The sequence below is a fragment of the Dendroctonus ponderosae genome, unplaced genomic scaffold, assembly GCF_020466585.1.
Source record: "Dendroctonus ponderosae isolate FM_Combo_2020 unplaced genomic scaffold, Dpon_F_20191213v2 Dpon_F_20191213_7, whole genome shotgun sequence".
NCBI lineage: Eukaryota > Metazoa > Arthropoda > Insecta > Coleoptera > Curculionidae > Dendroctonus > Dendroctonus ponderosae.
In genome coordinates, this window is record NW_026018916.1 from 6,265,066 (window position 1) to 6,290,259 (window position 25,194).

Here is a 25,194-nt window from a genome sequence, read left to right on the forward strand (position 1 = left end):
TTCCATTTGCAATACCTTTTCGTTAGTCTATTCTCTCCATTAGAAAATTACATATTCTATTGATGATTATTCAGTTCGAATTCGAGGTCGATTTAAGGAACGTTTTAAATTGATGGTCGTCATGCAAAAACTATAGTTTAATAACAGATCTGCCTTGCTACTGCTGATGAGACTGATGGGTCGTATCACAAAGAAATCGACACTCTGATTGATGATGCTTTGAAGATGTAGCTTTTCAATTACATCAATACAATTGCAATACATTATTCAACAGCGCAAGTAATTGAAGTCAGAGCCGTCGATATGGGATTAAAATTTGCAAATGTGACTTATTATATTTATTGCAGTCTAGAACTGTTGAAGGCATGTAGTGTGCAGTGGCAGGAAAATCAGGTGTTGATCTGAGCAGCTGAATAGTGTTGAGAAGAGCAAATTCGATATTGGCGACATATTGTGCAAATCATTTTTTCAAATGCTTTTTTTTTACTTTTAGACGTACCTTCAGTCTTGCTAATTTGTTTTAAAATCCAATGGCTGAAGAAGCTTTAATTTAATAAAGCTTTCAAGCTCTTGGGATGGGCGCCAATGAGTTGAAAGTGCTATTTCCTCGTCAATTTCGCAACTGGGGGTGGGCAAATGCGAACCAATAGATCATTGAGTTTAACTACCAGTTGGAGGATTAACAGTTGAATCTCGAATATTTAAATACTGCGAAGTTGGAGAACTAGATTCTTTACATGGAAAGTAACTGTTCAGGTGTGCTTTGTTAGAATAATTATTTTCAAAAGTTGAATCTACTGCACTTCAATGGACTGAATGATAACTGTTTTTAATTTTTAATTTTTCTTTGAAGTGTACTGCTGCTTCAAATTGCTCAACATTCGCAACGAAATTCTGCAGCAATTTCTCCAGTTTTCTAGCAGTTTTTAATGGTATCTACAGCTAAATATGTTATCATGCGAGTGTTCAGCTTCCATCATTATATCAATTATTTGACTCGTCTTTTTTTATACATTCAGACAGCAAGTCCTAATTAAAATTATTGACTATCGCTATATGTTCCGATAAATCATTGTCCCTAGGCCGGAAAATATAAATTAGCTCATTCTAATAAACAAGTAAAGTGTATTGATTAGATTGGATTCGCCCACGTGCATAGTACCAAAACGTATATTTAAATTTGATTTCTCCAGGGTACACTGTATAAAATCCTATTGCGGTTAGTTTGTAAGTCGATATGCAATCAAGACGTGTAATAAATAGGTAAACTAAATCATGAGAGTTGAAATTATTTGTAATACATTTTTTTCATCTTTTCTGTTAGAAATTTACCAGTTCTCCAATATTGTCAGTTTTTGTTGAAAATTTGGAAACGTGTTCCTTCCTCGGATTTCAATTCTTCGAAACAGAGGATTCGGGGAATTTTGTATCAAACCCAATTTTCATTTCCTTGATCTCATTTAATTTAGAAGAACATTTTAAAAGTGTGCAAAGTATAATATTTAAACATTTCATATGTTAGCATGGCTCAACTAATAATTAATTCGACATGCAATGTGATTTTTACACAATAAATTATTCAGAAATGTGGTTTTTAATATAGGAAAATGTGGCTTTATCTAATGAACCGTTTACTTTTAACAAGCCGTTTGTAATACGCTTAATTTTTATTTAGAGACAATCTTGCATTCCAGTTTGTCAAGTTTTGATAAAAACTGAGATTTTCGCCGAAATCTCAGACGTTTGACCTGCTAACTTTCGTACTATTAACAGACTTCAAAATTAATTTCAATTGAAATGAAAATTAGTGAAAGCCAGGGGGATTTTGATAACCCAAGAAAATTGTAATCATATTTTGCAACCAATATTTTGATCGCGTTTAGATTCACTTTATAAATAAATCATGATTTTCGCTTTTTTCATGACAATGCTTTAGGTAGAAAGTAGGTAATTCAGACAATAAACGCATCTTTGCAAAGTCGATTTTTTATATTGAAATAATCAACGAAGTAGGTATTTCTATAATACTGTTCTTTGTTCGATCGTTAAACCGTTGCTGATTGTTATAACATCCTGAAATTTCAATCTCGACCAGGAAGTCAAGCTTTTGTGGTAGGCTGTAGGTATAAATTTCAAATAACGGGTTCTTATGTAAATCTGTAAAATTCGAACAATTAAACAGAGTAATTAATAGAGTACAACCAATAGCGATATAACGAGTTAATAAGAGAACAGTACCATATAACGATATCTGTTATTGTGTAAACGAACCTCAAATAAAGTGGATGAATTAGAAATGTTGTTTCTTGGCTTTCAGATTTTGGGCTGCAATGAATGGAGTAATGAAGAGCATGGGATGAATTGAGGAAGTTCCAACGCAGCCAAGGAGGTAAGTACGACATGAAAATAATGAACTCCCGCTTTGCATTGCGTGTTTTCCGACTTCTTGATTATTTAACATTTTCGCAGACATTCTGTCAGTAAACCTACGGTATTCGAGCAAGAAATAATCTTTATATGAAACCGTTCTCGACAATTCTCCATAAACCATCGGACAATTAAAGTTGCAAATTAGATACTGGCTAGCAAGCAGCCATTATTCTTCGAGCAGTACCAGAAGAGTCTGCTAGTACTGCTCTAGTTATTCGACCGTGAACAGCAGAATCAATATTTATTTTTGTTATTGTTTTGCCATTTTGCAAATTAACTGTTATTGCTGATTTATTGCGCATTGTTCGATTACTGCACTCGTACTTATTGCCATTTGGTTATAATTTGCAATTACTTTGGGAAAATTGTCATCGGTCGCTCGATTTTTGTGGATTACTAGAAGTTTCGGGCATTAGGGGCTTGAGACATAGCCATTAAAATCTCCATCAAGCCGAGTAAATATCGCAAGCCACCATATTACCTTAAAAGGTATAAATTTCCAATCAATATTGGCTTTTTGGTATGTTTGTCAATATTTGATAAAACAAGCGACCATCTTGTCTCAATATACGGCCAGTCATAGCCAGTTTTTTAAATTAGGGAAAAAGAAAGAGTGCGTTTTATGCAAATATGTTGGAGCTTAGCTAAATTAGTGTTCCAACAAAAACTCCTTACGTTGGCTTTTTTCGACTCGGTTTAGTCGTTGGTGATTTTTGGGAGCAATAATGGAGCGTTTAGTGAAGCTGGTTTTAAAATCTCCTTTAGTTTCGTGTCGTTCTTTGACGAGAAACTATTTATATAGTAATTTTACCATCGAACACTGATGCATCCAATAACTAGGACAAGGCGTTCATGTACCTAAGAAAGGCAGATATTTCCAGACTGAGCACAGTAATAAATATCTTTAATAAAGATACAATTTCCCAGGATGTGCTGAGGCAAACTTATTATTTATTTTTTATATATTGCACTAAGACTATGGTTATCATTCCACATATCAGTTATTCTGCTATATTTATTACATCCCAGAATAACGAACGAAGCATTTTTCTGGGAAATATCAATATCACTATTGTTCATTTAAATTATAGTAGCGAAGCGCAAAACATAGTAATCCACATCAAATGGTATGCATACATTTTTAAAGAGTTTGGATGACAATTTTCCTGATCAAAATTTTCTAACACCCGCACAAGGTGTTTTGTTTTTATGCTAAATGTAAAAGGGGAAAAATAAATCACCAGAAATTTTACCAGGATTTTAATCTTAGTAAATTCTAGATAAAAGCTTTGAACTGAATTAAACCCGTTACAAACATGCATACAGGGTGTAAGTTAATCGACAGTTCCTACACACTTTCAGTTAATGAACGTACAATTCCGTTGACCATTTTGAATGGCAACTATCAGATAAATCATGCTAGAGCATTAAAATTCCATTGCTAATTACCACGGTTTTAATTGTTAGGATTACAGTATCCATTTTTCCCGTTGTCGTAACCTTTTGGATTGATATGCAATATACGCTGCCCACCTTTACAATGTCCTATTCAAGTACGCAGCCCACCTGCCCTGGTGGATATGAAACTTTATTAATTATGTATTTATTTATGTTGACACTCTCAGATTTTTCGGTTGCGACATATCCCGTAACAATGCGTATTCAAAGTGTCCTGCATTATCATCGGAATGCGTATCAGAACTTGCAGGATCAGTGGCGCAACCTGGAGCGCATCAAGTGTTCACTCCAGTGTTTTGGAAACGGCTGAATATAGTAAAGCAAAGGAAAACCATTAAAAAGTGGGAAACTTTAAGTGTTTGTGATTATGGCTCACTGCTGCAAGGTCCTTGAAAGTGGTTACAAATATCAAGTAGAACAAGTTCTTAATGGTAATAATCAGTCTGATCAATTTGATTTAAGTTAAAAAAGAAACTTCTGGTCTCTACATAAATTCCTGGCCAAATTCAAAGGGTGCATTCTAGGAAGATTTTTTTTTCTTATCCCCCAAAGCGTCTAAAGTGGTTGAAATGGAACATCTCATTATATCACCAATTATATCAATGAGCTATTGATTTGTGAAAAAACAGATATTAGTTAAAAGGATTTAAATAACTACTTATTGTTCAATTGAACATTTTCTATAGAAACGAGGAGATTGAGAAAGAGAATAGAATTGGAATGAAAATGAATGAGAGGATTGGGAAGACTTGAAATATTTGTTGGAGGCGATAATGAAAGAGGTGCAGTTGTGGTGTTCCTAAAAAGCAAATTATGGAATTAAATAAAGGTGCAAGTGATTTTGGGAAAAACCATTCACGAAGAATGAAGAAAATGTTTTATACATATTCCCAGTTGAGCTAGAATTGACTTATCCGAAATATTTGGGAATCATTCAAAATCTTTTTTTGTCGAATTGCAGATTTCCTGCGAATTGTAGAATTTGAGGGCTTTGCGAGTGAGGGACATCGAAATCCACATTCAGAAAGGGTCAGTTGCTTAGTGGCCATAAATCTATCACACTTTCATAAAAAAACAAATGTGATGAAGTGGATCTTTTGACGCACATATTTTTTCGAGGTGTAAATGCGACACAAATTGTTAATAGGTTTTTAATGATTTTTCCGCTGTTAACAATTTATCGATTTTCTCTCCATTTTACAAAATTTGATTAAAAAGCAAACTTTCGCACTCTTGATAAGCTACAGGTTTGTGAGAAACTCAGCTTTTGCCTTTCTCATAAATAATACCGTTTGTGAGTTATCTTCATCATCATTAGGCAAGACTGGAAACTTTTGTTGCTAATTAAAGCTGCAGAATAACTTAGAATTTTCTAAATCTTAAATATCGTTTGTTAGTTGAATCAATGCCCGTTATAAAAAGCCATCAATAATCAAAGATATACTCATTGATACTGCAGGCATCGGTGAGTTATTGTTTTCATAGTAATGAAAACCTGCTGGAATAACGACTTCTTCATTACCTCTCGTTAGTCGAGGTGACAAAATCCTGAAGCTTTCAATAAATTCCAATAACATAAGATAAGCTTATTCTTCCGGCTTACATCTGAGCTGAGGATTCAGAAGGAAATCCTACCGATTCGTTTTTAAGATTTTCTTTTTGGAATATAAGTTGGAAAAGAGAATTGTTATCAGATTCGAATAATCTTGTTCTTCACATCTTCGCTATGATTGGTTCATTTTTGCTTCCACTGCCTAATTGGGTGTTTAATCTAAAATTCATTTCCATTCATCATCCATCATTTCCTAAGTCGTTTAACTTTACTTCAGCAGTTGAGATGTTTCTAGGACAGAAGTGAGATAATCTTTTTCGAGGAAAATTTATTGGGGCTATTCTAAAAGATCTAACGAGATAACCGAAGATATTTTTGAGAATTTCGGCTCGTGCCACGTTCCCTAAACTGACCGTTAGCCATAGACCCGCGTGCTTGGCCCTCAATTACAACTAATTAATAGTTAAGTCACGATTTTCATTTTTTACTGGGAAAACATTGGATCTGAACAGTTCCAGAAGGCTTAATTATTCACGCTAATTGCTGACTGATGCTGAAAACTGGCGAGGTGCTGGTCAACGTTTCGGCCGCTAAATTACCACCCAGCGACAAAAACTCGATAATAATTACGCTAAATAACTTGGGTTTATGGCCAGTTACAACGCCATTGTTCTAAGTTATCGGAATTTCCTCGTGGCTTGACAATTCTAATGGCGACCTGTCAGGCTCGTAACGAGAAAAGAAATAAAACACTCGGTATTACACCATAAAATATTGATTGTATTGACTGAAACGTGACTTCACTACTGTTTTTAACTGCTTATACGGTTAGGTTTGTCTGAGGTCTTGGCATTGGCGAGAGCTCAATTTGAATAAGAAGAAACACAATTACTCGAACTAGTTCAACTAGTTCATTTAAAGTTTTTTGCTGGAAGCATTTCATGCCTACTTGAGAGTGAGTCCTAAAGCTACTGTTTCACTATATGTTTTTATTTAACTGCGTCATTCTAGCTTCTATTTTCTTGAGTCCAGATTATTTTTCATTACACGTGTAATCACATTTTGGTCGATACTAGTTCAGAGACTCCATCAAGAACTAGTTTAAGTTCAAGAGATTGTAGATTAATTCTAAAAAAAATGTTACAAGATATACATTGGTGTATTTTTGGTTGTTCAGTCTGTGAGATTAATGTTTCAATGGCCTTTAGAGAGCGGTTTCGGTTTTGGTTTCAGCTCGTTCAAAATCTCAGATGTTTTACGTATGTGCCATATTGATTTTATTTATCAGTTTTTCCGTTTTCGATGAATGCCGCCCAGTGTCCATTTGACTTGGCGGTCTCTTGGGCGAGATTTACAGTTCAATTCTCAATAAAGTTTTATTAGGACCACACTGTTCAAGCCGCGGACCTCAAATAAATCATACGGAACTGTTAATAGCCAGAACAAATACGTTTCGAATTTGATGCCATCAGTCAAGCGAAGCGAAAACGGTCATGATGTAATGGTGCTTAACTTGAAGATGCTCCATTCCGTGACTCATCACATGACAATATTAATAAGATAAATAATACATATTTTTCCGCAATGACATATCGTCCCATTGTTGGGACATTCTTTTGAATGCACCTAATAATAATTCTCAAATGATGTGTAGCAAAATGCTGGAACTAGTTATACTCTACCGTAACAGTAAAACCAAAAAATCCAGTTCAAAGAATCAAGAGACACACTTTCGGTGAAATAGAAACCTGATTGCGGTTGATTCAAAAGGAACACTCATGTGATGAAGACAGATCGTTAAATTCTCCTTAAAAATCTTCTTTTCTTATACAGGAAATATTAGCACAAAATTGATCAGTGTTTTTTAATGATCAGTCCTCAGTCTAAAGAAAACGCCTTAGGTTTAAGTTGGAGAGCTCCACCCATCTTGCTTGCACCAGTAATGGCTTTTAAATGGATAATAAATAATGAACTTAAATGTGTATGGTGGACAATTAAAATGCAAATCTACAATGCATTTGATTTGATTAAAAGTGTGGAAGAATTCCCCACGAAGTCCATTGCGAACCAAGTGATTATTTTCTGTCTAACAATAACTATTAGCTTGTATTGTGTCCAAAATGAGTAATAAAATCTTTTGCGGAGTGTTTACCAAAGATCTTCAACACGGTTTTCACAAATAATTACGCATAATTGATGGTGCAAACTGTTCAAGGTTCGGTTATATCATTAATTTAGCTGCACTGTTCAGTAATTAACGACAATGTAAGGTGCAAATGGACGGTTTTAGTACGAAAATCGCAAATCTTATCGTGAGTGAGTGAACATTTGCTTTGACTCGAAGTTTTGTGGAATTTTATGACATTTTCTCAATTGGTTTCGTTTTTTAATACAGTTTTCAGATAAATAGTGCATACTATAATTCCAAGGCTTTAGAAAAGCTTCATTTATTTCTTGAAAATTAAAGTTTACCAGTACGTTTTTCGAAGGTTCTAATTCCAAAACTTACAGATTTATAGATCGATATTATGGCATCATTGAAACGCTATTAAGAATGACTCTTAATAATAATGCTCTTAATAGTACTAGTGGCAAGTAGGGCATTAAGGTGGTAGAACGGACGTATTTTTTATTAGTATATAGCATTAGTTGATGCTTCCCTCATGGGAGGTTCACGAAAATGGTATAGAATTATACGCGATAGACTTGGGAATGGGGATACCTTGATCTTATAAAATGTTGTCTCAATTGATAGTTTTAGTGTTAGGAAACTCTCTAATATGCATACATAGCATGGTCAACACCATAATTTGCCTGATATTATCGATTGAAGATCGAATTCAGAATACAAAAACTGGTCAAAATCGATCATAATTTTCAAGTCAAAAAGGGGGATCCCCAAGCGTATCTATTCCCAAGTGCACTTCTCGATTGCTTGCGTTAAAAATGATATGGAATTTGACGAATTTTGAGCGATTTAAGTTTTGTGTGCATTTTTCGAGCTTAATGGTTCGATGAACTCAATAAACTTTACTCAAATTTGATAGTTCTTACCAAAAGCTGAAAGTTGATATGTCGACTTTTACCACTTTTTTTATGCACTCGGTATATCGACTATACACTGGCTTCTGCGAATGAAAGCTACAAAAGCACAATAACACGTAAGCACACAAGTGACGTCGTCAGCAGAAAAAGCCCTTGTTGCCCTAATCTAATCTTCATCATATTCGATTACAATCTGGTTACGTGCCCGTCTCGTGTCAACCCTGTCTCCCCTTCTCCTTCTCGTAAGTACCTTTTTAAGTTTGGTTCTCTGTACTTGCAGCTGCGTTCCCAACCTCTTTCTGATTGTCCAATGTGTGCAATAACAATGATAAGTGTTGAAGAGCAAATGATAGTCGGATTGCTACTTTTTAAATCCTTTCACAATTTTTCTTGTGTTTCCCATATTTTTTCTGCATTTAAGTTACCTATTTTTTAAATTAAGGAGCAATGGTTGTCTTCTGACAAATTTTCAAAAATACGCTTCTATATCAGTACAAGCAGGTTCACAGTGTCATTTTTGGTTTACACTGTCTTTGCTTTCATGCTTTTAATGCTTCAATCTTTCTTTCTGTCTGGAAATAATTTATTTTATATTGTATGTCTGGAGATACCTTAAACCCGAAGTATGACTGCATAAGCTTTGCTGGTTCTTTTGAGTAAAAACGAACGTATTCTCGCTCTTATGAATTAAAATCGAGTACGCAGGTTTGAGGTATTAAAATCGCCTGCAGAGCCGTTTTTTCTTATCGCTCAGTATATCGTTGACCGGTCACAAAACACGGCCGAGGTCCATTCATCTAAGTTAACCTGTCACCGAGTAGGCTATCTTGCATCTTTCACTTATCATCCTTTAGAACTACTCTTAGGGAGCAGACCTAGACTTTTGATACAATTTTTTTTGAAGGTGTTTTAACCTTTTTTTCAGATTTTGCCGTTTACATTTACGGTGGTCATATCAAGTAAAAGTTTGACATTTTTGTGCTTACTTGTCTCCTAATTTCTTTTGCAATTGTTAAATTGCACATTTACAATTGAACTCAATATATTCTTTTCCAGTTTTTTTCTTAAATTGATGGTTTTATTTTCTAGGGGGAGGGTATAGTTTGAACGTACCGCCGCTTGCAATTTCTTCTTTGAAAAGGGGAAGCACAGTTTTTTCATTTAAGCAATTGTTCTTTTCTGCAAACTTTTTCAGCCTAAACTTAAGCCAACCACATAATAGGCCCTTAAACCGTTCCATCTGTGACTTATAACGCAAAAAATTTTCGAAGATCCCAAACCAATAAATTGCTGGTTTATTCGCCAGTTGTGGTTTTCTTCTTGTTTATTTCATTAAACGTCTCTCAAATTTATTATGCGAAAGGTGAGAGCACCCAGACGTATGCCTTTTCGACTTTTGGTTTTATTTTTCGCCTCGTATGCCTTATATGGAAGAAAATTTATAATCGATGGTGTTATATGAATCATGCGGCATCGAACATATTATAACCTGGATTTACTGAGGTGCAATGTGAGGCACTAGTGGAAGTAATTGTCGCAAAACACACTCTTTAACGGCTAAAATAGGGTTAAATAATTATAATTACCCAGATGGGCGATGATCCTTATTACACAAGTACAACGTTCTTACATCAACCATCTGTTTTAGTCTTCTTAATAGTTTTTAAGCAAATGGGTCAGTGGTATATTATTATGCACACGCGGTATTTGCATCACCATAAATTTCGTTTTCAGTATGAATGAATTTCTGGACTTCAATGACGATTGCTGGTTAGCGAGACAGTTAAATTCTTAGATCCGGAAGTCTTTAAAATCCAAAGAATTGGGTACTTTTTTCGCAACTACAAGAACAGCAGCAAAAAACTTGAAGATGTTTTAAACGCTCTTGTTAAATATTTCGATTCTAAAGGGTGTTGCAGAAATACATTAAAACTGGCATAGGATAATAGAGTTGTAAGAATAGCCCATAGTTTTAACCATCTAGACAAACAACTGTTGAAAATTACTCCTGTGCAAGGCCGAGTCGTAAAATGTAGGTGAGCATATGTTGATTTTACTTTTGCATAATTGCCACTACTTATCTCATATTCATTCGATTTCATTTATGCATCTGTTTCGCAATGCAATGAATTATAATATGGGTTTTGTATTGTTTGTCTTAAAGCTATACTCAATATACAAATTGGTGCATTACCAATTACCTTTTATTGTTCCGAGAAAAATCGCATGCATTTATACATGCATCGTATAATTAATTAGCATGACTCTGTTATAGTTCTGTAAGATATAGATGCAAATCGAGTAGTTGATTGAAGGGAATTTTCTCTATCTCTCACCAGGCGAACGAATGATTGTCTTATTAGGGGATTATTTGCGGGCGATGGTAATTCTATGTCATCCTGGCAATAATTGCAAGAACAATACTTAAACTGAAACTTCCATTAAAAAGTCATCATTAAGCAGTCCAGCAGGAGAGCCGTCACAGTGAGATTTCAAATTTGACCCAGATTATCTTGAATTTACATTATATGCATATGTGAACTTCCGCCTACACGCGACTTGCCTTAATGATAAATTGCTCTTATTGGCAGCCTGTTGAATTTAAATTAATAACCAGTAACGTGATCTACACATTTAAATAATCGCTTTGCGGCCAATCTCGCCAAAGTTAAATTACTGGAAAAACCAGGAGAATTATGAAAAAAATTGTGCTTCTTGTTCGGCTCTCACTCAGGATGGTACGTGTGGTAATAAATACGTTAAGCTGCCATTTAGGATTTCGTCGCAGCCTTGCAATGCATGGCATGCACTCGGCATCGACTGAGACCGAACCATTCAACGATTTAACACAAAATTTTTCACGCTTTGCGAATTCCTCTCGCTTGTACCGGAGAACCAGTCGCGAGTGTATAAATATCCTCCATATATCAACCTGGTGTGCAATATTGTGATCGGACACATCAAGAGTTGATTCATTTATTGCAAAACTGGGTTTTTTATTGCTAAATCGATATTCTTAAACTAACGAAAAAGCTGAGCATGATCCAAAAATAACATCAGCAAGCACAGAGTTATCTTGTTAGAGCATGACAATGGTACCAAGCCGTCGTGATTCGTTTTCTCAAAAAAAAACTAAAATTAGAAAATGAACAAGATGAGTTGGCACTTTTGCAACACGCTTATGTAGAAAAATTTGCAATTTTATTTCCTCAATCATTTCAATTCGGCATTTTTATTACCTTTATGGTGCAGTCATCCAATGTGCAAATCTCCAACTTGCTCTGAAATCAGACCATTTTCAGGTCAACGATGTTACATAGTTGCATGTTTCAATCAGAATTAATCTGCAAACTACGTTAAAAAACGGTTTCATTTTTTCATAAAAGCGAACGTGCTTGACGCGCCTAGAAATAGAATAGTGATGCTTCCATTCATAGTGATAATTTTCATTTGTGATGTTGAAATTATGATGTCCATTAATAAGTAACAGCTTCTATTTTCGCTAGATTTACGATGAACCCGAAAGGTTACTCGTATGAAGGCATATTTATTTATTGAATTTATTAGCACTTACAACACAAGCGCAATAAATACTGTAGAAAGTTCGTTCACTTCCTAATAAGGAACGACCCATTGTTTAGTAAAAGTTCAGCAGGCCAGAATGAGATATACTCGCAGTTTGAATGAATGGCGCAGGAATTCTTTTTTGGGGATTTTTTAAGTTTAGTATCATGTTTGTGATATTAGCGGTAGGAATTATTTATCTTTAATTAAATTGCAATGGAATTTTCTCAATCTTCATTTAGTTCGGTGCAGCGGCTAAAGCTGAAGTTGCTGCTTGCTCCCGTTGGCGTTAGTTGATAGCATCATGCTGCTATCCATAAATGATGAGGAAGATCTATAAATGTTTCCAAATAACTGTTAGCTTCTTCACTGTTTTTTGCTACTTGAGGCTTATTGTTGCTTTTATTTGGGCTCCAAATTATTAGGTAAAATCCAAGCATTCAATTTCTGTGAATTAAAAACACCTTTGTTAATTCGACTGGCCTTGTACTGCTCACTTTGCACTAGCAGTTAATAATAGTAACGAACTGGAACTTCATTTTGAACCTGATGTTAAATGTCAATTGACGTGTCAATAAATTAAGTTGGCTTTAAATTGAACGCTATATGAGCAAGAGGTGCGTCAGAAAATAAAACGTGACTTCTTGTTGATTCCAGTTGATTTTTACATTAAAAACTTGACTTCAAACAGGTTTTTAATTTTTTTCATTATCGACGGTAGGTAACAGGAACATCCTTATTTTAATTTTTCGCCCCAAAGCTTCGGCAGAATATTTTTCACCTAATAATTTGTCCTGAGGTGTAATTTAATTATTTTAAAATCGAGCATTCGGTTAATTGCGGCTACCCGGTTGTCGCGTGCGGTTTCTAATATTTTTTGATTATATTTTTATTCTTAAAATTCGCGTTTTCTAGTCATTTTGTAATTTTATTTAAATTATTTTTAGCAATCAAATTAGTATTGTTCTGTTGTCTCTGATACTGTTTTTATTGTCTAATTAATAAGCACATTTAAAAAAATGGGTTAGATATTTTGTTTGTTTGTAATTTGTTGTTGATAATTAGTTTGAATTTTCATCCCATATTAATTTTTGCTCGTCCAATTTAAATAGTCAATTCAAATTTATCGTTTACAATACTCAATTTTTGAGTCAAACAACGTAAATAAATCAAACAAAAAATCTATTATTTGACATAATTTATATTTATCATTTTGTTGGGAAATACATCTTTGACGATAACACATCAACATATTTATTTATAAAAGGTGAGGTTTCACAGATCGTTTAATTATTTTACTTTTTACTTTAGATTAACATCTTAAGATAATTAAACATTACTTTATTATTTAAAGACAATATCCATGTATCCAAATATCACATATAGAAAATACGATAAGATTTTACAGCCTTGGGTGATTGAATTAGCACAGGGTGTCTGCAAAATTTACGAATATTTCGGTTCAACTTTTTTAGTATCAATTTAATTGTTTCGTTGCATATAGTAGGTATACGTAGTTCAAGTGTGTTGAAACTAAAAAAGTTTTCCTCGTAAAGATACAATACATTTAACGTATATTTTTAAAGGCATCACCTTAACAACTTTTTCAAATTAACAACGTTAAAAAAATACTGATTTGCTTTCGAATCGACGTCCAATCATTAAAAAGGCTTTCAATGAAAAATATGTGAAACATTTAAAAACTGTTGAATTCACTTGTAAGGCTTGTGTTGATGGCGAATTTGAAATGTTACATTAACAATAGAGGGTTTATTAACAATTTATTAAATTATATATGTACAAAACGTGTAGAAGTTAAATAAAATTTTATGTACAACTATATTACATTTCTCTACATGAAAGGGGTTATTTTTAATGTAATACACAATACTTTTAGTAACATTTAGGCCTTTAGGGTGGATCGCTTCCACTTAATAATAATAATAATAATTACAATAAAAGAAATATTTAGAAAATCTCTGACAGGATTTATTGCGCGACCAACAGATATGAGGCTATTGAACAGAAAATAAATTGGAAATCCTGCTAATAACTTGGTAACATTAAGTTCGATTCGGTTAAGAATTTAAATGTATACAAGACACATGCTTTAAGGCAATCGCGAAAAATTTCTATAGTTCTTGAGCTTTCATATTGACGATTTTGGTATTGACTACTACTTTGCCCCTACAAAACATCAAAATGGACTTTTCTTTATTATTAAATTAACACCCAATGAACCAATTTGATATCATGTAGTTCGTTACCGGCTGATATCAGATTTTTTCTAAACATAAAATAATCATTAAGAACCCTACGGAATGTATTAAGAACAGTGTTATTTGGCATTTAGACAACACGTTATTAACCCTAAAGAATTAATTAAAGCTTCGTTTTAGTTAAAGTTACAAAATCTACTCGAAACGTAAAATATAAACATTTCATTACTATAACAAGAATTTGAAAAGTTTATCTATAGTACAAAAATAGGATTCTTCACTATTTTAAATAGGTTTTTGTTTTTAAATATAATTTCGTTAACAACCATATTTTCTTTGCGGTGATATGGCACCGTGAAAACTACAATCAGTCGGAGTGCACTTCAAAATTGGCTTTAACACGTAAGGGTTTTTGTACAATAAGGGCACAACATTTATAAAACGCTTAAATTTTCACGTTTCCATGGATGGAGGCAAAAGCTAATTTTACCTGCGCGTATTCTGAAAATATTGGCTGTTTTATAACATTTAATTTTGATAATTGAGTGAATTGTGGTGAGAATAACTTTTTACTTGATTAGCAAATTTTTGAAAATTCTAGCTTTCATAAAAAAAGTTCCTACGAGCGTTTCCAAACTCCCTCCATAGAAACATTGTGTGATTTTTATATTTTCTTTACTACGTTTTTTCAGTGAGCAATTAAAGAACTTTTGAAAAGTCCTGTTCGGATCCAGTGCAGGAAAACTATACACACTCATATGTTTGATGGGTTTGCGTTTGAGATGGCACTCTAATGGCAAAACAGTTGTTCAATGCCGACAAATTATGGCACAGACACTTCATTAATTGAATTGAAACAAATAATTACATTGCTAGGATAGGAGAAAGTGGTTTCGTTAGGCAAGAAAGCATATATGTGAATGATCGAATTAGAGTAGTTATTGGCACTTTGACAATTTCGTAGACCCAGAGGTCAAATCGTGAGTTCTCCCTGAATTAATTTGACAATTTTCCGCACCATGATTGTACCCTTAGACGCCTACTTGGTAAAGCTGATTGAGAGTCCAGCTGTTCATCTATTAGAATAATGCGAGATCATTTTTTAGCATCAGTCACCATCCACTTCTACACTTTGATCACTGCTCTCCATCAAACTGCACCTGGATTCGTCTTCCTCAGTTGTCAACAACGGCATGCTGGCACTCGTTGTCAAACTTTCACTTGTTTCCGCGTCCAGAGGCAATAATGATATTGTATTGCACACTCTTGTCGACAAGTTGATATCTCGTTCCCCGTCCATTGGCAACAATGTAAAGCTCTCAGCTACTGATTGTCCAGACGCCATGGACTCGCTCAGCGACAGTAACGTGGGCGTGTCCGGCACAGAACTGGAATCGTCGCGCGTTTCCATTGGCGAATGATCAATTGTGATGTTGAGACTTTCGCGACATTCAGCTTCTACGGACGTTCGACTGGAGAGCATCGGTTCATTTGGAATATCGTCTATTTGAATAAAAACTATCTTGGGAGTTTCGCCAGTTGTGCTACTCTCGCCAACACTGGATAGATCACAGTCGTCTTGAATCAAAATAAAACAATCGCCGACCGGGACCTGAAACAACCGAAATTCTTGTTAGATATTGTGCTACACAAGAATTATTTTTGGATCTCGTTCAATCCACATTTCTCATCAGACCATTTTTGTAAACTATGGAAATTGTTGTTACAAACAAGGCGCGAGTGAAGTTGAAAAGTTCTGGGTTAAAATTCATTCAGAAGTTCAATTTACATATGCAAATCGTTTAGATCATTACAAAACAAAGCACACAAGTAACAATGTCACAAACCTATTAAACAAAATAAATAAACAAAATTTTTGATTCAAGTTTCGGAACAGACCGGGCAATTAACTATTGACCAAATTTTTCAAGACTCCAAAAAACGTAATTTTTACTAAAAAGCAACTAGCGTAGAAAACATAATTTTTTAAATCATTGGGAAATGTTTTCAGTCGGTTTTTAGGGAGTAGGTCCCTAATTTTAATATGTCGTCGTCGTCAATTGACTCGTTTTCTGCAGACAGACGAATAAAATACATCATAATGAGTACTTAGTAAAAAATAAATTCCGCGTTAACAACATTACATTGCCATTCGTCGATGCTCTCAAAATCTTCAGAACTTTTTCTGGTAGTTTAATAGTAGAGATATTTTTTAAGCAATTTTAAAATGTTAKAATTTGATAACGAAAATAAAAAAGTACATACCCGATCGGCGCTAGGCAAATCTCACAGAGGCGCGTGACTCACTCGGTCCATCGCATTGACCTCCTCACTAGTGACGGTATGTGAAGAGGACATTTGATGAGGGTGCATATGGTGATGGTGATGGTGGTGCGCATGATGGTGCGAGGTGGGAGAAGGGACGTGTGATGGGGTGGTGGGGGCGGAAGTGGTGTTGTTTGTCGGTGTGGACGAAGTGCTCGACGAGGAGAGTTTCGACTCCTTCTTCATGCGCTGCTTGAGGTGAACCTGAAACAAACGAGACTGACATTTAAAACCGATGAATCCACGCCGATTTCGTTTGTTGATTAAATTAAGGCCACGACAACAACACTTCTCTATTTACTTGCACGGTTTTAATTAATTTCCTGCGCTGCCGACCAGTAGGTTGAAATGTTGTGTTGCTGTTCGCGTGAAATGCCCGTAATTAGTATCTGTCAATATATTCCAGATAATGAACATCTATTAGTCGTAATAAATATTTATTAAAAACGGCATCTATAATGGTTTTTCAGGTGGCAGTTTCAATTAGAATTTGCCGTTCTGTTTATGCAAAATATCCACAGGACATCGATTAGGTGACGGTCCATCTCTTCCTGTGAGAACCGTTCAATCACACACAACATTTGGAAAAGCGGCCAAGAAGCCGATAACGATATCATAACGATCAAACGAAGGAATGGATTTTCTATCCAATAAAACTCCAACAGTTAAAAGTACACGCAAAAGCAAGTGCAAACTATGATCTGAGAGATTTGTACGTTCTTTAGACACTTTTTTAACTCATTTATTTATATTGTTTGCGCGATTTAGATAGCTATTATTTTCTGATGCGATCCATTCATCAAGCCAGTAGAACGGGCTGCTCAACATTAATAGCAATAATTAGTTGCCGTTTTATCGTAAAATAATATTTTTCAATCTTTTATTTCAGAATGTTTATATGCCTGCAACGACCATCAAAAAGTCGATTTAAATATTTATATAAGTATGAAATTTAAATTTGACTGGACTTCGATCGAAATAGCTCTTGTGGCTGCCAAATTTTTAAATACTCGATATTGCAGACATTTATTTTTCGTCTACTTTGTAGCCAATTTAATTACCAATATAACAAGTGAATGATTCATTTGACATTCTGCAAATATCAAGGATTACCTGATATTTTTGAAATGCAGAGTCTGTGTGTTACATGTCGATTGTTGCCAATTTTTGCTTGGACTGACCACTTCACAATCCAAGCTTATACAAAAAATGATGAGACGCTATTGACATTGCTAAAGATGGTAGTGGTGAAATTTTTCCACTGCTTCTCGATGAAGCAGAAGAAAAGTACTTTTTGAAAAGGCAGTTTGATCCATCTTATGAAAAACATAGGACACACCAAAGAACAAAACAATATCCTAAAGAATTTGTCGTTTGACAAACAACGGTTCCGAACAAAGAGCAAAAACAGAAGTTGATACTGCAGAAGATATTGTGAGCGAATCTAAAAACAAAATGAATCTTTTAAATGTTGTAAATATCTTCCAGTTTACACTAATCAAACAAAAAGTAAAATGCGCACTTTAGATAATGCAAATGAACGTACTGCTTAGAACAGCTAGGAAACAGTAATAAGTTGCTCACTAGATGGTCAGGCCCTCACATTTGCACTTAACTAGATCCAATCAAAAGAGATGAATTTGAATGAGTGAAAAGTGGACGAAAAGAGCATTTTTGGAAAAAATTACGACTAACAAACCTAGTTGATAAAAGGAATCCGTCTAAGCAGAACATATTGTTAACCGCGAAAAGTGAGGGCCTGATCACCTACAGTGAATGAAGTTCTACGACTACGTTTGTAATTTTTCAAAGACACCTCTCATCATCTCACTGTTTCAGTAAACCTGCACCTCCAGCAGGTAAAGTTACGACTAAAAAATATGCTTCCAAGACACCGATAGAACTACTTTCTAGAATATAACAAAATTTTATGTCCTGTGGATAGTATTGTAATTAAACGTGACCTCGATCATTTGCAATTGTATCATCGACTACTTACTTTTGCATGCCTCTTCTTCTCGTCACTCCTGGCGAACTTTCGTCCACAAACGTCACACGAAAACGGTTTTTCCCCGGTATGAGTCCTGATGTGCGTCGTCAAATGATCAGATCGTGAAAAACTGCGCATACAAATCCGGCACTGGAACGGTTTTTGGCCGGTGTGGATTCGAATGTGTCTCGTTAATTCGTCAGATCTGGAAAACCGGCGGTCGCAATTTTCCACCGGACATGCGTACGGTCGCTCATGCACTGGCGTTTTACTCGGCCGATTTGGATACTTTCGGGGCTTAACCGGGACGAGTTTTAACGGAACCGGGCTCTGCTGGTAGACTTGCGAGAGAATCTCGTGCCCCTTTGAAGTTGAGGGGTTGTATTCGGCGAGTTGCACTGGACCGTATGGTGATGAGCTCTGCTGGATTTCCGCTCCACATGAAGCAGAAAATGGTTCTTGTTTGGGCACTAGTGAGCTGGGGCCAGGCACCATGGTTCCTTGAGGGGAATACTCTTGAGTCTCCCATTGATACTTTGCCGATGGAGCCACTATGGGCTGTCCCACCCTGGAATACACCAGATCTGTTTGCTGCATATCCAGCTGAAGTGTCGTGGTCGCACTGGAGCAACTGGGGTAACTTGGAGGTTGTTTCAGAGCTAAATTCGAAGTGCAATCCATGCTGAGCATTAGCTGCTCTGTGCCTCTATCGTCGTACTGAGTTCCGGCTGGGGAAGGCGTGGCACTGGAGTACTGCTGAGGACTCTGACTCGTTTGACTCGCAGTTCCTTGCAAAAAGCCGAACATTGATGGATACATGGGTTTGTCCCCACTGGACAATAACCACTGCCCCACCGCTGAGGGACTGTGCCCCAAGTTCTGCTGCCCCATGCTCAAAGGACTTCCCTGGTTTTGCATCTGGATGTTCCCTTGCAGGCCCGGGCTGCCCGCACTGGTATACACAGATCTATGCGGCTGCATCTTTCCCATGTTGTTGTTATTGGCAGAGGGATGGTGCGGGTACATGTTGCTCAAGCTGCTCTGATTGGTGCTCTCTTCTTTTGGGCTCAGTGCAGAGTCCTGTGGGGTGGCCCTACCGGCCAGGTGAGAGCCGGTGGGTGATTGATGAGGGGAGGCCTGATGTTGACTATGTTGTTCGATTGAAAGCTCTTCGGGATCGAGAGAACCTGCAGCAAAAGATAATTTGTAGATTCGGCAATTGTATAAAAAATTATTGACATTGTTTTAACGATGTTATCGAATAGACAAATTAAAAATTGGCAGCATTCTTTTCCCTTCCCTACGGGAAAATACATGTTTGCCTAATTTATGCTTGCAATTTTTGCGAAGATCGCAGCTTCTGTGTGGCCGATTTTAGTTTACTTTTTTATCTACTCCCTACCTACCCCCAGACAACACCTCCACAGGAATTTTGTTTTGAACTTGGGTTAAGTACCTATATCGGAAGTTCCACATCGGCAGGTTCATTAAACAAAATGTTCGACGCGTACAACTTACGGTACGATTGTTAAATCAGCAGTGTAGGTAGTTATTTTCAAACAATAACCATATGCAGGATTATATAAAATATGCATTAAAACACGAAATCAGTCGTTAAACTTTATTAGCAATTAAACTTTTTACGGGAATTGTATGAAGTATGTGCAATAAATATGGGCATTTTTGCGCGAACGTTTAATTGGACGGGGGGCAATTTTACGCTTTAAATACCAGTGTAATTGATCTGTCATTCATCTTCGTCGCATTAAAATGCAAGCAGCTATTCTACCGTCAAGTGTTGCTTTGCCCCGGTTATTTCATGATTAATATACACAGTTCGGACTCATCTCCACTGAGCACCACAGTTTCAACATTAATCGGGGCCTGTTTATTCAGAATGATCGAGAGCATTTTTATTCAATGAAAAGCAAATAGTTCAACGGCGAAGGGTCAACAAGTCTAAAGTTGTGTTGGCGGAAGCGTCGTCGGATCGATCTTCAATTATTTCGGATGCCTTCGAGCGCGGAATGTTCGCCCACGAACCTAAAACAGATGTTGGCACTTGTTGCCATCATTTTGTAACACGGAACATGAAAATCGCTTTATTGAAACAGTGAAACATTCTCTAAGGGCTTTCTAAATCTACTCGAATTTGGCATTTGAAGAGTTTTTCAAATGCACATCCGAGCCCACAATTAAATTCTTCTTCGAATCCTTTATGTTAGTTTGTTTGTCTTTCAGCGCCAGATAGTTCATTTGTCTTCATTCACATGAAATACTTCTGGTATTATCTAGCTGTTGTTTTCAGTGCCCATCTTTGCTTCATTTGCTCGCTGATGTCGTCCAATCAATGCGCCATAAATGCTTTGGAACGTCGTAAAAATTACTCTGTCGCCTTTTTTTCAGTGTATTTTAGTTTTCGTTTATATTTGCTTCTCATGAACTTTCCCGCTTGCGTGTCTGTTCACAAATATTCTTGTGATACAGTTTTAATCGTGAAATACTAATTTACTGTTCCTATAATTTTTTGTCAATTTTTTATTAGGGTTTACGATTTGAATGAAATGAAAATTTGAACGACTTGAAACGTGGTTTTCAAACATTTCCTTCCTTTTAGTTAGGAGTCATGATCCCAAGTTCAAAGTCAAATGTTTTTGCTGAAAGTCAAAATGTTGGCATCCAAGTCGCTGTTTCGTGTTCAAAGTCGAAAGTTCTAATTAATGGTGGAAATACTGTGTAAAAGTAAAGTTATAAGCAAATAGGGTTCGATAGTTTTTTCCTTTTACTGTGTTCTAAATTTTGAAAATCTGTATTGTATGCAATAAGTTTACCAAATTAATAAAGAAAATTACTTGCTTCTTAGGAGGCATAAGCAAAGAATTTGGCTCTCGGCTCATGTGTTGATGAACAGGACTAAAGTATTGAAACTTATGTTGGTTTAGCTGAAATTGCACCAATTTATTGGGATAATCGATAACCAATGCCATAAAAATCGGGGAAAACTAAGTGTAATGCCGGCTTGAGTTCGCTATTTGCTTTACGAGTTCAAGCGCAATCTCAAAAGCGCCAACATTGCGTTTGCCTCGCATTACTGATTACGCCATCTGTTTTAAGGGGAGCTTTCGATGTGGAGCGATTTATTCGCAGCTTTACTGCCACTTTATTGACCAAAACGCTATACCTATGTGTAACTAAAAAAGGGACTCGGTGAGCACGAATCGACAATTTTTGGTCCTTCGAGCCGGATTTAAAAGAGTGAAGTTCTCCGGATGGCTTCCCTAGGCAAATGTCAACATTTTTCTAACAGCATATCATACATGTGCTGAATAATTGGGCTGTTTTTGTACATTCCCAGAGGCTGATGACTCTTAACTGACCGACAAGTTTTGGATTATTTTTAAACTAATCCGATTAAAAATAACAACGTGGTTAATGGACAGTCTTCGATTTTTCCATCGTGTTGAAGCCCTGGCTTGCGGGCATCGATTTCCTCGCATGTGCGCGAGTCTACGACCTCAACGAACATTTGATGGCAGAGGCCTTGAAGTTGTGGAAAGTCCGGGCAAAACGGCTCTAACAGCAGACGTCCCTGTGACGTCAATCTGCTGGAAACGCGTCAACGATTTAGAGCATGTATTTTTAGATCCAATGTTTTCCGAACGTGCCCATAGAGCTCGATGAAGAAAATCGCTTGATTGTTATAGAACTAACCGACTTCTGCTGGTCTTAATTTAGAATATTTCGCATCAGTCCCAAGAACACCGAATCGAAGAACTAGTGGAAGTGTCAATTTTCCTGCAACATTCCTTCTTTAAACACAGACAAACACCAAAAGCAACATAGTTCCATAATTAAACTTAAGGACAAATTCAAGTGTCAAATTCTATACAGTTGGTATGTTTCGAAAATAATAGCTCTGCAGTTGAGCAAAGTTAAAACTCGTTAAAAGTTCCCCAAGTGGAAACTGTTAATTCGGGGAAACGAAGCTACAAAGCCCTGTCGTAACACGGGTTATAAAGTCGAGGCCGATCATTAGGACCTGTTACTGAATGGTGTGCTGGTGAATGAATCGAAATTTCATTCATTCACTCCATCAGTTTACTATCAAACCTACGACAAAGTATATCGTAGGGTCGCCCACATAGAATTTTGTTTGCTTTATGCAGGAGCCAGAGCGTAGGTATCCCATAACAATAAACGTTTTGCTGCAATGCGCTCGATATTTCTGGATGAGGCGCATCGGAATGCCATTGGATAATAGTTGCTTTTTGGTCATTTACCTTCAGCCTCGCTCGAATTAAAATCTTAATTGGGCTCTTTTTCCAGCCAGACAGCCCTTACAAGATCAATAAAATCTGGGTAGAATGAGGGTGAATGGATGAATGGATGGTTCTACCTTGAATGAAACAACGTATCGATTTTGTCTCCTGGAAACGCCTTTTATAGTCCGGGAAATTTGGCTCAGTTTTATGGGACTAATCAGGTGGCTATTTTTAGTAATCGTTTATAGTTTCACAGGTTGACCTGTGGATGCGCTATGGAGAAGTGGTTTCTGCGCTTAACTTTGATCATGCTACAAATCAATGTCTTAAATTAGACTCTCCTTTATTATGTAACCTTTTGTAAGAGCAAAAATTGGTCTCTTTTGATTTATGATTTATGAAAATGAATCTCAAAGCACTGGTTTAAATACTCGTAATGGTCTGAACTCATCACGTGATTCTGAAAAAATTAACGCGAAAATGTATAGCCTCTTGGAAGGGAATTCCTGTTTAAATCACCCTGTTACTATTACTATTACTTATTTCTAACTTTAACTGCGATAAAATTGACGCCGTTTAGCGTTATTGAAATTTATGAAAAAATAGCAGATGTTTACATCACATTTTTTTAAATTCAATGGAAAATTTGCATATTTTGTATGTATGTTACATTGGCCATACTTGTTCTTGCGTCGTTATGAAAAGCAGTTTATTGGAAAAAATTGCAAGCTGTTTGCGACTTTTTCGGTTATTGAAATTATAGTACTGTTTTTCATTAGGTCCTTTTTGTTTTGATTTTTAATTTTTATTTTCGTTTTTTTTCAATTGTTAATTTGCTCGCAAACGGTTCGATTCAGATAATACAGGGCATTAAAATTCCTATTTTAATTTCCAATTTAATCCATAATTTCTACAGTGTCAAATGGAATTTAGCAATAAGTTGGACTATTGAGTTTTTGGTGATGGCAAATTATAATTTGAACGTAATTTTAATGTATCTGCAAGAGTACGCCATGCATATTATTTTGTTTGGTTATTTTTTATCAAAACTTTTAAATACTCATTAAATAGTCACACAGTTGCTAGGCAGATTCTTTTTAGGGAAAAGAAATATTTTTTTGCTCCTAATTAGTAAGCCGGTTGGTGAAATATTGCCGATTTAAGCAATTAATAAACACTTGGACTCGTCTAAATGATCAGTAGTACCTACTTAGGATTTTCTAGTAACGATTTCCCATACTTAATAGATCATATTCCACTCAGTACAAGACAAGATTTGTGATTTACATTCATTACCGGATCCGAATTTCCTGAATGAACTTTTCCCAGGCAGGTGGATGGTTAGTGCAATGAATTTCCTTGGCTTGGCCAGGCCATAACCCTGATCTTAATTTCTTAGATTTTTACTTTAGAAGTCATTTGGCTTATAACGAAGAAATTGAATCGAAACCTTCAAAAAAATTAGGTCCTAGTCAACAGGTTAACATCATAAGGAACTAAGAAGGTATTTTATTTCGAATAATGCAATTGTATTTACATAAAAGAATAGGAAGAGGTATTGAGGTGGACATTTTGCTCAGTTACTTAATTAGTACCTACACAGAGAGAGTACTGTACTGTTGCGAAAACAGTACAGTACTGTTTTTTTGGTCGCTCTATCACATTATATTCTAATTTCATTAGGTTGCCTAACTAAATCAATTTTGTATAGGAGTTAAATAATGACACATTAGATGTTCTGAAATGAACAGATTCTGACGAGATCAGTAGGTACCTATATAAACGTAAAGTATATTTTTTGGAAAATTAGTCTAAATCTCAAGATTTTTTTTGAAGAAAAAACAATGAATTTGTCCATCTATGCAGAAATGCGCAGCACTGTTTTAGCGTTACAGTGCAGTGCAAAGCAATAAATACAAAGTTGCCTAAAAAATTTGGGGAAGCTTTTTATAGAAAACGTAAACGTTTTGAAAGGAGAAAATAAGAGCAAAATTGATGCTTAGTATTTATAGCCAAAATTTGGCACGGACGGCACTATTATTGCCAACTTTAGCTTGAAAAACTATCGAAATTGACAAATTTGTGCTACTTGGGTATTGCTGCTGTTGTTCCTTTTGAGCTTGTAAATAGTGTTCATTTAATTGTATTTTTCAAAAAATATCATTGTTCCTTGAGGGTCTTCCTGTATAACCAAATCATGTGTTGTTTCAGACGGACTTTGAGAGAAAAGCGGGGCCTTCCTCAACAGGGCCAAGAGCTGAATTTCTGGTGAGTGCAAGTTTTGCTTAATTGGCTGTTTTCCATTGCGCAAAAATCGATGAACTTTAGTGAGGGCAAGTGCCAAAAATT

At 35.8% G+C, this 25,194-nt stretch overlaps 1 protein-coding gene and 1 long non-coding RNA gene across 3 annotated transcripts in view; one reads left to right on the forward strand and one right to left on the reverse strand.

Moving 5' to 3' along the window:
• The first annotated feature begins 1,225 nt into the window (after positions 1-1,225).
• Positions 1,226-25,112, forward strand: LOC125505109. The gene is made up of 3 exons (XR_007281925.1): positions 1,226-1,263; positions 2,318-2,389; positions 25,057-25,112. It is a non-coding gene; the product is annotated as an uncharacterized LOC125505109 (long non-coding RNA).
• LOC109539733 (early growth response protein 1-B) overlaps positions 13,233-25,194 on the reverse strand; it is a 32,128-nt gene continuing 20,166 nt past the window's right edge. For both annotated transcript variants that reach the window (XM_019907687.2, XM_019907688.2), the window contains 3 exons: positions 18,593-19,770; positions 16,534-16,797; positions 13,233-15,880 (listed from right to left, as the gene is read on the reverse strand). In XM_019907687.2, coding sequence (XP_019763246.2) covers positions 16,555-16,797; positions 18,593-19,770 — 1,421 coding nt within the window. In that variant the 3' untranslated portion in view covers positions 13,233-15,880; positions 16,534-16,554. The remainder of the gene's footprint in view (positions 15,881-16,533; positions 16,798-18,592; positions 19,771-25,194) is intronic.